General features: G+C 37.6%; 1 protein-coding gene across 1 annotated transcript; it reads right to left on the reverse strand.

Annotated features, from left to right (window-relative positions):
• Positions 1-1,607: 1,607 nt before the first annotated feature.
• Positions 1,608-3,812, reverse strand: LOC111396504 (3-hydroxy-3-methylglutaryl-coenzyme A reductase-like). The gene is made up of 3 exons (XM_023022927.1): positions 2,672-3,812; positions 2,205-2,551; positions 1,608-2,078 (listed from the first exon to the last, which is right to left on the reverse strand). Exons 1-3 carry the CDS (start codon positions 3,810-3,812, stop codon positions 1,836-1,838), a joined length of 1,731 nt encoding a protein of 576 aa, XP_022878695.1. The 3' UTR covers positions 1,608-1,835.
• Positions 3,813-14,216: the final 10,404 nt, after the last annotated feature.

The raw sequence follows: 14,216 nt of genomic DNA on the forward strand, positions 1-14,216 counted from the left end.
TTCATCACCTAAGTGGATAAACAATATAAAAGCAAAGTTAAGTGATGAATTTTACATGAAAGACCTACACAAGGCTAAGAGAATTCTAGGCATGGAAATCAAAAGAGATATGTTAAATTTTGCTTTGTTTTTGCATCAGTCTACATATATCCAAATTTTTGAAGACAATTGTTATGAACTATTGCAAACCTGTCACATTTTCTCTAGCTAATCACTTTGCATTGTCTAAGGATCAAGCTCTTTGCAATGAGCGTGAAATAGAATACATGAATAGAGCCCCGTATTCTAATGTGATTGGTTCTATAATGTATTTGATGGTTTGCACTAGACCTGATTTAGCTTTTGCTATTAGTACTCTCAATAGGTACATGTATAATTCGAGTCCTGAACATTGGGAAACCTTAAATTGGTTGCTTATGTACTTGAAAGGTTCTAGTGACGTAGGTCTAAAGTTTAGCACTAGTAAGGAAGGTGCAAAATTGAAGGGTTTCGTAGATGCTGACAATGTAAGGGATAGGGATGGTAGGAAATTAACTTCCTTTTATGTGTTTGCCTTATCTAATTCTTATGTTAGTTAGAAATCATAGTTACAACACATTGTTGCACTTTTCACAACAGAGTTAGAATACATTACTATACTGAAGCAATTAAAGAGGCTTTGTAGTTTAGAGGTCTACTTCATGAATTATGTGTCTTGAATGATTATGTGGTAGTGTATTCCGATAGTGAGTCCTCTATACATTTATGCAAGAACCTTGTTTTTCACGAATGCATTAAACACATTGATGTTAGACTACATTTCATTATAGATATAGTATCACAAGAGGTGGCAAGATACGAAATAGTTCATACACAATACAACCCTTCAGATATGGGCACGAAAGTGCTACCATTGGTAAAATTTAGAAGTTATAAGGATCTTCTAAATATCGTTATAGGTAAATGATTTCCAATTTTTATTGGTTCTTTGTTAGAGGTGTTACTAAAAAGAGATGTTTTTCTTTGCAGGTCCTTTGACATCAAGAGGGAGGTTCTTAGGAAATTTGTTGTCAAACGACCTCCTCGGACTGTGATGATAATTTGATTTTTCAATCTTCAATCGGCTTGGCTAAATGACTGAACAAAATCGTAGCACCACAATCGAGATGACACGATCCAAAGTTTAATTGGGCCATTTGAAACAATCTAAATATTTTAGAGTTGCTCATGGTCTAACCCACTTTCTTGGATGGCCAAAAATGTGAGGTTTCACTTGGTAGCCCGTTTGTCTAGTAATTGGGCCTTTACTTGACCCATTTGCTACCCTAGTGTAACTTACCTTACTTGGGCCTTTTGTCCGAATATAATTGGGTCTCCTACCCTTTTCCATATGACCGTGTGCCCCTTTTACTTCTCTGTGTGAGATTTTCGGCTTTTGCTTCTTCTACTTCTCTGCCTCTCACTTTCTCCCGTACTTCTGTTTGTGGTAATTGTCATTGAGTTATTACTTGCCTTTGTGGTCTCCTAAGTGTGTGATCTCTTGGCAATGAAAAGTGGGAGGCTTTGTATGTCTTGGGTCGATTGGTTAATTAATTGTGGTGTAGTTGGTGAATAACTAAGCCTGGGTATACCTTGGTGGTCAATACATCCTTCACAAATGTAAATCTATGAAGTGTACAAAAGAATAGTACAATAAACAAAGGAAGACTCTAATCCAATCTCTTGCAATTTTAGTTTTACCCAACACATGAATTTAGCAAGAACGAAAATGTGCGTTAGAACTTTCACTGTTTTGATAACAATATATGTGCAGTCTGCCCCGTTCATCAGCCATAACTTATTCAGGGATAGGAACCTCAAGATGAAGTCTTAGACGCATCCTTATTGGACCTGTTGTACTTCATATGGCTCTTGACGAGTTGGCCAGCAGCAAGTGCTGACATGAGAGAGAGCTCTCCAGCAAGAACGGCCCCAGCTACAATGGTAGCTAACTGCCTTGAGTTTGATCCTGGAGCCTCTTTACTGGCTCCCTTTACTCCAAGCAAGTTCAGGCAAGCTGATTGAGAGGTCAGTTGTGTCCCACCTCCAACTGTACCGACCTGAAAGAACTCAACAATAGCAAAATTAACAGCAGATCTCTCTTTTTGCTTCTTTTTTTTCTTTAAGTTGGTAGTCGCACCAAAGACAACCATTATCTTAGAAGATGATTCAGCAATGAAATTTACCTCAATAGAAGGCATTGTGACAGAGATGTGAAGGTCCTTTCCATCATTGACAGCTTCCATCATGGTGATGCAGTGAGAACTCTCAACATTTTGTGCGGGATCTTGGCCAGTGGCAATAAATATAGCAGAGACAATATTGCTGGCATGGGCGTTGAAGCCACCCAAAGCTCCAGCAATAGCAGAACCAGTAAGGTTCTTGAGCATGTTGAGCTCCACCAAGGACTCAACATCAGTCTTGAGGACCTTCTTCACCACATCTTCCTTGATGATAGCCTCACAAACAACTGATTTACCCCGACCTTCAATCCAATTCACAGCAGCCGGTTTCTTGTCTGAACAGTAGTTTCCTGAAATGCACAATATAATGAATTTAGCATGTCAACAAATTTTATAAGCTTGTTTAACTTGAGAATACTAGAAACTGTTGAAGAGAGAACAAAAGAGGAGGAAAGTGAATGTCTGATTACCAGAGATGCCAATAACATCCATGTCCGGAAATTCCTTGTGAAGGAAGTCCATCACATTCTGCACACCCTTAGAGACCATGTTCATGCCCATTGCATCCCCTGTACTGCAGGAGAACCTGATGTAGAGATTCTTGCCAGCAATCGCACACTTGATGCTCTGAAGCCTGGCAAATCTGCTGGAACTATTGAAAACAAGTGACAAGGCCTCGAAATTGAGAGAGTCCTCGAGGAAGAACTTCAACTCAGCAGCGTGCTTAGCAGTGCCGAACCTGACCACGGGAGCCCTGGTCATCGCATCCCTTAAGACCACACTAGAGGCCCCGCCAGATACATAGATGGCCTTGCATCCCCTGTTGGTGCTGGCAACCAGGCAGCCCTCCGTGGTGGCCATGGGAACCGAGAATTCCCTGCCATCAAGCAACAAAGGCCCGGCGATGCCTACTGGAATCTGAACGTAACCCACTGGCATCTCACAGCACTGTCCTAGTATGGTGTCGTAATCAAAGCCCTCCAAGGGCAGCCCAGCAAGGGACTTTCCACTGATCCTCTGCAATGCCTCACGCCGAATTGCTGCGGCACGGAGGGTATTACCAAGCTTGGACTCGAGAGAATAAGAAGGGGTCTTGCCCTCCACCACGCACTCGATGATCTCCTCGTCCACCTCCGACGATAGGGGCAATTGATCAGCAGCATCAATCTTGTGTAGTTTGGATTTAGACTTGGGAGAAGCAACTTGGCAATCAGATAGCGATGTGGCAGCAGCACAGGGAGCGGCACGGGAATCCTCCTTGTGCATCAACTGGTCAATTTCCTCCAGTTCATTCAAAATGTCGTTGGAAACACGGGGAATGATCAAGGACTGGACAAAGCTGATGCCAAAGAAGCCCAAGAGATAGACGAAGGAGACAACAAAGGCAACGACAGCACCAATTTCTGAGAGGGTGAGGACTTGTGGAGGGGCTGAGTTTCGGATCTTTTCACGCCATCGGAGGAGTAGATAGTAGACGGTGGAGAAAAAAAGGGTGAAGAAAACTGCGTTAGCAAGGTATAGAGGTAGAGGAAGGGCATTTGAGGAGGAATCACATTTTTTAGTAGAAAGCTTTTGTGGCACTTGAATCACAGATTGTTGTTTGACATCCATTTTACTAATTCTGTTGCAGCTTCAATTGTGAATTACGATCGTTTCTGTTCAATTTAGGCCAATCGAAGAAGAAGAGATTGGTGATGGTTGAAATGGAAGCTCAAGTCTGGATTTATAGGGTCTCTTGCTTATTCCTCATTTTGGATGTTTCGTGGAATGCGCTCAGTTATGGACTTGACTAGCAACATTACAGTCAAATTCGTCACTCTGCTGAATGATAAAAATAAGAACATTGTCAATGTCAGGAGACAAATTAGATGCTTTTACTAGTATAATTTATATTAATTTAATTTCAATTGAATTCAACACTATTACTTGTCTATTCAAAATTAATGGCAATTATTTAATTAACAGCTATATTGTAAGGAGAGGAAATTACAAAAAAATGTTCATTTTGACATAGTCATTTGCAAAAATGTTCAAAATTTTTCAATGTCCATTTTTACAATTATTTAGACGAGAGTACCTCTAAATAGCTTCCATGAAAAGCTACATTGAAATGATGTTCTCGATATTTCAAATGTTGTTCTCGATATTTGAATCCGTTCATATTTCAAAAGTACACATGTCAAATTACAATATTAAATGTTCTCAACATTTTCAAACGTTGTTCGAGACATATAAATGTCTAGAATAACATTTCATTCTGAATTTGACATTTCTGTATATTTTAAATATTGTTCTCGACATTTCTGCGTCTAACATTAATTGTGATTTGACATGTGCAATATGAAATTATTTATTCTTTCATTAAGGATAAAATAGAGAATTTGATATCATATTTGGCAATTTTTACAAAGGTTATCAAAAGTGGATATTTTTAAATTGATGCATATAAAATTGGACATTTTTGCAAATGCCCCTTGTAATGAGTTTTCACTGATGATACGTTGTGTGCGACATGTAAACTTTATCAACATGTCATGTCATGAATGTTTGAAAGAGTGTCTTTTAACTTTGTAATCTATGCATAGACACTAATATAATTGTCGTTTTACTAAATTTCATGTTTATGGTGCTGCTTAGTCCTTACGTGGAATACCAATTGTAGATGGCTACCAAGTTCAATCTAATCGATTTTCAACATTTTGGAAGACGATGGATGGCATAATATGATGGTAATGAATTTTAAAAGAAAATTGAACTTCAATAACTCAATTAAGAAAAAATAAAATTCAACAAATTAATTGAATTTTTTCTAAATGTCCATTGACTGCAAGTGAAGGTTACCCTATAAAATATATTTTTCTTCTTGAAAACATTATTGTTTTGAAATTACTATTTCTTTTTTCAAGCCAAAAAATCAATTCTTGATTATAATCAATATAAGAGATGTATGCCCTTGTATGCCAGTTGTTTTAATTATAAACAAGTTGATTAAATAACTTTTTATTCACATATGTTGTGAAATCCATCCATACTATTCGCTTAACAATCACTTATTTTTATTTAGTCATAATCTAAACTGATTATATGAATAATTCCTAATTTAAAAATGAAAATGTGAAGGAAAACGCCAAAGGACAAGTCTAATAAAACTACAATTATTCAATATTGAACAACATTATAATATATATTATCACTTGTCCTCCATTGAATTAAAGGATTTCTTTAATGTCTTTTATTTGAACAATACTTTTCATTGCTTTAATTATTTGTTTGGTAGGGTCTATGACATTTCCATACTTATTTGTAATAAGTGATGATTATTATCATAGTCGACTTATTGATTCTTGGTTCAATATATTAAAATGTATCACGATTTCGTTTAAAAATAAATTAAGAAGTTCAGTGTCATCGAGATATAAGGATGAAAATTGATGATAAATAACATTATTTTCATAGTGGAACTTGGCAATATAATACAGCAGCCATGCTATTCGACATGGTTTGAGACTGCATCTTGGACATAAAATTTTGAACATATTTAATAACGCTTTGGCATGTTACAACTAACCCATTGTATTCCACTAGTCTCAAGTGGCTGGCGCCAATTTTCTTTTACCGAGACTAGTAAAATATTGGAATTTAACAATTTTTGCCATCAAGAGTCAAGAAGGTGCACTGTTAAATGAGGAATAAAAGTGGAATAAGCAAGCAAACTCATATTAATTTATGTGTGCCCAACTACGCAAGCAAAGTATTCATGAAGTGCAAGAGCCCCAACTAAGGGTGGGGAGCTGTTTCCATAATATTTCATGTTGGTAGAAACCATTATCAAGGCAGATGTGAAAACGTCTAAAGCAGGACTTCAAAACAACGCACATGAACATATTTACAAAGCATGACTTCAAAACTAATGAATGAATAAAATGTGAACATGTGACAAAATAAGTGAGTCGAGCTGAATCAGGAGGAAATGAATGTTTTAGGAATCTGAGTTGAGGTACAAAGTGATGGTCTAGCAAACAGCAACATGAACCTGGAACTGCAGCGGAAGAAACTCCAGTGAATCTGCAAACAGCTCTTAATTCCGCTCAATGCTGTCGTCAACAGAACAAATTATCTATGGCAAAAACCTTTCAGAAGTGGATCTACACGTAATATTTGGTGAAAACAATGTAGATCCCAGAGCAAGTTTTTTCTGTGAGAATAACAGCAACATTCAGCTATCAAAAACTTACTGTTGGGTTTTGATACCTATTTATCCTGGATGATGATGTTAAACCAATGTTGGATAAGTTAAATCGACACTTCAGTGATGGCTCGACTTGGAAACAACTTTTGAAGCAACTTAATTGGATTAATATTGTTCTTGGTCCAACACTTTTGGATGGCCCAAGTTGTGGCTTTGTATTGGTGATGATATATTGGTTATTTGGAATGTTGGCCCAGTTACCCTTTGGCCCATTTATTAACCTAGACTAATCCATTATATATCCATTTCCTCCCAGCCGTGTGGTGTATATGTGTACTTTGAAGAAAGAAAAACATAATGAGGGAGCCGTTTCTTGGTTGAGTGATTACCATTGCTACCTCTTTGTTTTTTCTTGCCTTTGTGGCTTGCAAATCACCACCACCACCATCCTTTGTGGATGTAAATCTTGGAGCAACCAAAGTAGAGGAATGTTTTAGGTCGAGCCTTGGTGGATATGGTGTTTGTTCGGTAGTTTTTCTGAGCCCGAAATCAAGATTTCTAGAGAGATTTTCATGACACTTACAATAGTTTCCTTGATACGTGACGAATAGATCGCTGAATGAAAAGATCTAGCACATTTGATAAGCTCGCAAAAGAAATCAATTCTCACGGCAACAGGGTTGGCATCGAGAAGGTAGAAGGGCATAAAGCCTAAGCAATTCCTCAGATTTTGTTCCTATGTATGAGGAATATGAGAATCAACCAGCAAGATCATGTGAACTAGACTATGATGACAAAGGCTTGCCATTCTCAAAAGAGATTAAACCCTCGTTTGATAGCAATTTTTCACCCCCAAAAAATAATTGTTTGATCGTTATTTCACTATTCCAATCATTATTTTTTTATTTTTTCATTCACATGTGGGACCCACTTTTCTCTCTAATGGTAAAAAAATCAATTCTAATAATCACTACTGAACAGACCCTAAAGATGATCCAATTCTAGATAACTTCATCCATCACACAATAAAGGATAGTGGAAAAGGCAATCTGACGTACCACTTATATGAGTACATGACTTAGATGAGGCTGAAGAAGGCAAGCCCCACGCTTAAGTGCCAAAGTTTCCACTTAACATTTGATGGATCTGCAAAGAGAGGGTATAGCAAGTTACCATTGGGTTCTTTTAGAAGTTGGCCACAATTAAAGTAGGTGTCCCGTGTCCCTATGAGCTTTCGCAAGAAGAAGGCTAGGGAAGGAAGTAGCCATGAGGCTGAATGATATGAGAAAGGAGAGTCTCTCAAGAGTTTCTTTGCACAATTAACTGCAGAACTCATAGCTTGCAAAACAATATCTAACGAGAAGTCCAGGGACGCATTATAGAGTGGATAACTAATGGAGACTCATTTCTGGAGAGATGTTCACAACAAAAATCCTGCCACTTACTCCTAGCCGGTAAACTTGATACAAACTGAAATCCAACAAAATAATAAGATTGAGAACAAAAGAAAAAATAAAGAAAGAAAGAAAGATATATAGAAAAACGTAAAGATAAAGGGAAAGCCCCAGTGTATGCACCTAAATTGCCAAAGCAACAATATCTTCGCTTCGATGAAGATAAAGTAAAGGTGCTTACAATTTTACCAACTCCTTCGAAAACTATTGGTAAAGCTTGTCGTAAAATCCTGCAAGCATATATGATTTGTTAGACATCTATTGTCAAACGACCTCCCGGGCGATGATGAAAACCAGTTTTATCAGTCGACATGAATGACTGAACGATAAATCAACACCGAATAATGGGATGACCCGACTTAACGTTGTTTTACTTATTGGATGGCTAATAAACCTTTGTGACTTGTTGGTGTGCTATTTGGCCATAACCCTAGTCGAGCCTAATTACCATACGTATAACTTACCTTAAGTTTGTCATTGAACTATTATATATATTGGTAACTCTCTTTCTTCCTACTTGTCCAGTTTTTTATAGAACCCGAGAGAGAGAGAGAGTGGCTACCTTCTTCTTCTCCTTCGTGCATCCTATTGATTGATCTTCTCTACCTCTTGCTTGTGTCTTTGTGACCCTTACCTGTGTGGTATTCATCCTAAGTGAGTGAGGAAACAACAAGCAAAAGGAAGAATAGCAACCATAGGGAGCAAGCAGCGCCGGAGGTTGGTCTCTTCAATTTTTTAGTGTTGATTCGGTGTTTAAAGGTTAATTGAGCCCGGAAATCACCTTGAGCAGCTAGAGGAAGATCCTAACATCTGGTATCAGAGCTTGGTTGGCAAAAATCGGCTCAAAATAGGTTGATTTTCGCGTTTTCAACATTACACCCGAATTTGAAATTCTTCAATTACTCACAAACCAAAGCTCGGTTGGACAAACGGAGGTCATACCCATTACCAGCAAGTCGAGGCGCCCTTGGTGAGGTGGCGGGTGGGTGACGGCGACGGCGCGTGGGCGGCAGTCCGACGAAGCTATCTTCAGGTAACTTGCTTGTTTCGATCTCCTGAACGCGCTGATATACTTTGTTTTGTATTTCAGGTTACACAGAAAAAGTTGGACGATTTTGCCCCTGGTGCGACGCCAACTGAAATTGAACAGCAAGCTCATTTTTCTCCACTCTACGAACTCAGATAGGTCCACTCTGGTAAATTGACTTAATCCATTTAAATTCAGCAATAGCAAGATCATCGTGTGGGGTGATCGTTAGGTTTTGGGGTTACCGTGAAAGGGTAACCATTGCTTGTGCTAGAACTAGGATTACTTGCGTTAATTTAGTGCTTGTTCTTTTGATTTAAAGTGCTTGGTATTTCTTGGTGGATGTAGCGTTTAGGTTCATTGTTACTTTTGCTAAGAATTAACAAAATATTACCTTATCACGCTTCCCAATACTACTTCGTATGGTTTAATTAGTGTGTTAACCAATGACAACACATAATTTTGATTTGGGAATATTTAACGGTAAAGGGGACTTCTCTATCTGGCAACAAAAGATGAGAGGCATATTAGTCCAACAAAAGGTGTCAAAAGTTATCGAAGGCAATTTTACACCTGACATCTCAAAAGAACAAAAAGAGGAAGCCGATGAGCTTGCCTATACCTCAATAATATTACACTTGTATGATGCTATCTTAAGAAAAGTAGGAAAAGTAAAAACCACCAAAGAACTTTGGAAAAGACTAGAAGACTTATACTTACTTAAATCTACACCGAATAAACTCTACCTACTCGAACGATTCTTCAGCTTTAAGATGGATCCTTCAAAGGATCTCGACGATAATTTAGATGTATTTAACAAATTGGTACAAGATATTGTCAATTGTGACGAAGCCGTGTCTGAGACCTATAAGGCTATAATCTTGCTCAATTCAATCCCGAACTCTTATAAAGAAGTTAAGAATGCCATTAAGTATGGTAGGGACACGTTAACACTTGAAATTGTCGTAGATTCTCTTAGGAGTAAGGAGATGGAAATGAGGGCTGAAAAACAGGATAGGAGGAGTCGAGAGTTGCATATGATGCGGGGTAGAACTCAATTTAGGCAAGCCAGTCATGATGGATACCAAAGTAGTGGAGAATCAAGTAGTAATAGTTGGAAAAAGAAGGGGAATGGTAGACCTAGGTCAAAGTCTAGAACTAAGGCTAGAAAATGCTATGGCTATGGAGGCATAGGGCATTTTATAAAAGACTGCCATAAAGAAAGGGGAAACCAAAAGGTTAAGGAAAAAGATGAGGTAAATGTGTTATCCTCTACCTCCGATACCAAAAACGGTGAAGTCTATGTGATCACTAGTCCAGTCGCATACACTACTGAATTGAATCTAACTACTAATTCTCACATGCATGAATGAATATTAGATTCTAGTGCGTCTTTTCATGTGACGTCTGAAAAAAACTGGTTTGAAAACTTGCAAGAATCTAATGATGGGCAAGTAGTTTTGTGTAATAACTTTGTGTACATGTTAAAGGAAGTTAGATACATTCCTGAATTATCTAGGAATTTGATTTTAGTAGGAAGACTTGAGAAAGACAACTTCACCGGTAAAATTGGAAACGGTATGTTTAAAATGATGAAGGGTGCGTTAATCTCTATTAAGGGAATAAAAAAATGATATTTACATCACTACTGGGGAAGTAATTAGAGGATTAAACTCCTCTATTTCTTCCGCCAAAATCGATCACACACATACGTAGCATAGTAGACTTGCACACGTAAACATTAAAATACTTAAGCTACTTAATGAAAAAGGTGCATTTGGTAATGACTGTGTGTCTGACCTATCGTTCTGTGATCACTGTGTGCTCGGAAAGCACCATAGAGTGTCGTTCTCCACCAGTACGCATAAGGCTAAAAGCATGCTTGAATATGTGTATTCTGATCTGTGGGGTCTTGCTAGTAATCCCACATCGGGTGGGAATAAGTATTTCCTATCTATCATAGATGACTACACCAGGAAAGTGTGGGTCTATCTATTGAAAGACAAAACTAAAACCTTCCATAACTTTAACAATTGGAAGAAACAAATGAAAAACCAAACTAGCAAGAGGATCAAATTTTTAAGGACAGATAACGACCTAGAATTCTGTAATGCTGAATTCGATAGGATGTGTAAAGAAAGTGGAATAACAAGGCACAAAACTGTTCCTTATACTTCCCAGCAAAATGGGATAGCAGAAAAAATGAATAGGATCATACTAGATAAAGTGCGCTGCATGATGTTAAGTTCTGGGGTTCCTAAGTCATTTTGGGGTGAAGCCGTTGTAACTGCCTGTTATCTGATAAATTTGACTCCATCGGCTGCATTAAATGGTGATAATCCACATGAGAAATGGTCTGGAAAATTGGGTGACTACTCAATGCTTAAAGCGTTTGGCTGTGCTGCCTTCTCTCATCAAAGTGAGGGAAAGTTAGAACCTAGAGCCAGGAAGTGCGTCTTTCTAGGGTATCCCGAAGGGGTTAAGGGATATAGGCTATGGGATAGAAGCCAAAAAGGAGTTAAGATCATCGTGAGTACGGATGTCACATTTAATGAGAAAGAGATGCCTTGTCTAAAGAACGAAATCGAACCAGTAAGTGAAACTGAATCAAGTGAAGAAAGAAATCGGTTTAAGGTGGAGTTAGGAAAATTTAACACATCAGTACCTAGTACTTCAAGTGAGGTGGAGATTCAGGTCCAAGAACCTGAAGAGGAAAATGAAGTAGTGATAGAAGAGTATCCTGAGGAAGAAAATTCATTAGCTAACTATAATTTAGTTAGAGATAGAGAGAGAAGACAAACAAGAGAACCTAGGAGGTTCGGGTTTGAATCTGAATTGGATTTTGCATACGCTAGTTACGAAGAACTAGTTGATAGGAAGTCGGAAACTTTTGAAGAGGCTATGAATAGTGGTCAATCTAAGAAGTGGCTTAAGGCTATGAAAGAAGAGATGAGTTCTCTAGAAAAGAATCAAACTTGGGAGTTAGTACCGAGACCTAAGAATAAATCAATTGTTGATTGCAAATGGGTCTTTAAGGTTAAAGAAGGTACTAGTAGTACAGAACCCTTAAGATTTAAGGCTAGATTAGTAGCGAAGGGTTACACACAGAAAGAAGGTGTTGATTATAACGAGATTTTCTCACCAGTTGTCAAGTATACTACTATTAGGGTCATGCTCGCATTGGTTGCGCTCTTTGACTGGGAACTTGAACAACTCGATGTAAAAATCGCTTTTTTACATGGAGAGTTTGATGAACAAATCTTTATAAATCAACCAAAAAGTTTTAAAGACAAGTAAAAACCTGATTATGTGTGTTTTCTGAAGAGATCCCTATACGGTCTAAAGCAATCACCTAGACAGTGGTACAAGAGGTTTGATTCCTTTGTACTTACTATAGGATTTCAAAGAAGTAAATTCGATCACTGCCTATATTTTCAACACAACGAGATTGATAACAATTATTTGTTCTTGTTGCTCTATGTGGACGACATGCTTTTAGTTAGATCATCTCCTAAGTGGATAAATAATATAAAAGCATACCTTAGTGGAGAATTTGACATGAAAGACCTAGGAAAGGTTAAAAGAATTCTAGGCATGGAAATAGAACGAAATAGGTCAAATTCCATTGTATTCTTGCATCAGTCTCCATACATATCAAAGGTGTTGAAAATGTTTAATATGAGTGACTGCAAACCTGTCACGTTGCCTCTTGCAAACCATTTTGTTCTATCTAAAGAACAAGCTCCCTACAATGAACGTGAAGTGGAATACATGAGTAAAATTCCATACTCAAATGTGATTGGTTCCATAATGTATTTGATGGTTTGCACTAGATCAGACTTAGGATTCGCTATTAGTACTCTCAGTAGGTACATGTCTAATCCAGGTCCTGAACATTGGGAAGCATTAAAGTGGCTTTTAAGATATTTGAAGGGTACAAGTGACGTAGGTCTAAAATTTAGTGCTAATAAGGAAAGCGTGAAATTAAAGGGTTTTGTAGATGCTAACTATGCAGGGGATAGGGATGGTAGGAAATCAACTTCTTCTTACGTATTCACCTTATCAAATTCGTGTGTTAGTTGGAAATCAAAGTTACAACACATAGTTGCACTATCCACTACAGAGTCAGAATATATTGCCACCACTGAAACAATTAAAGAGGCTCTATGGCTTAGACGTCTACTTCATGAACTAAGTGTCTTGAATGAGTATGTGGTTGTGTATTCTGATAGTCAGTCATCCATACATCTGTGTAAGAATCCTGTTTTTCATGAACGCACTAAACATATCAATGTTAGGCTACACTTCATTAGGGATATAATATCACAAGAATTAGTAAGACTTGAAAAAATTCACACACAATATAATCCTTCAAATATGGGCACGAAAGTGCTGCCACTGGTAAAGTTTAGAAGTTGCAAGGAGCTTCTAAACATCGGTATAGGTAAATGATTTCCAATTTTATCGATTTTCTATTAGAGGTGTCACTAATGAAAAACGTTTTCTCTTTGTAGGTCCTTTGACACCAAGGTGGAGGTTGTTAGACATCTGTTGTCAAATGACCTCCCGAGCGATAATAAAAATCAGTTTTATCAATCGACATGAATGACTGAACGATAAATCAACACTGAATAATGGGATGACCCGACTTAACGTTGTTTTACCTATTGGATGGCTAATAAACTTTTGTGTCTTGTTGGTGTGTTATTGGGCCATAACCCTAGTCGAGCCTACTTACCATATGTATAACTTACCTTAAGTTTGTCATTGGACTATTATATATATTGGTAACTCTCTTTCTTCCTACTTGTCTCGTTTTTTATAGAACCCGAGAGAGAGAGAGTGGCTGCCTTCTTCTTCTCCTTCGTGCATCCTACTGATTGATATTCTCTACCTCTTGCTTGTGTCTTTGTGACCCTTACATGTGTGGTATTCATCCTAAGTGAGTGATGAAACAACAAGCAAAAGGAAGAATAGCAACCATAGGAAGCAAGCAGCGACGGCCGTCGGTCTCTTCAATTTTTTTGGTGTTGATTCGGTGTTTAAAGGTTAACTGAGCTCGAAAATCACCTTGAGCAACTAGAGGAAGATCCTAACATGATCATTAATGAGTAATATAATTTAGTGAGTTTAGAGCATGTTCCACAAGGAATAAATTTTGATTCAAGTTTATTAGTTACGTATGGAATTCGAAATATGTAACACAAAAGAGAGTTTGATTTGATTTATGTTAAATCAATTTAAGAAAGCTGTGAAAGAGTGGTTTTTATCAATTTATGGATGATTATATTAGAATTAGAAACCACCTACAGCTATCTATTTCAACTCTTAGTTATGTTTTTTAA

This window comes from Olea europaea, chromosome 1 (genome assembly GCF_002742605.1).
Source record: "Olea europaea var. sylvestris chromosome 1, O_europaea_v1, whole genome shotgun sequence".
NCBI lineage: Eukaryota > Viridiplantae > Streptophyta > Magnoliopsida > Lamiales > Oleaceae > Olea > Olea europaea.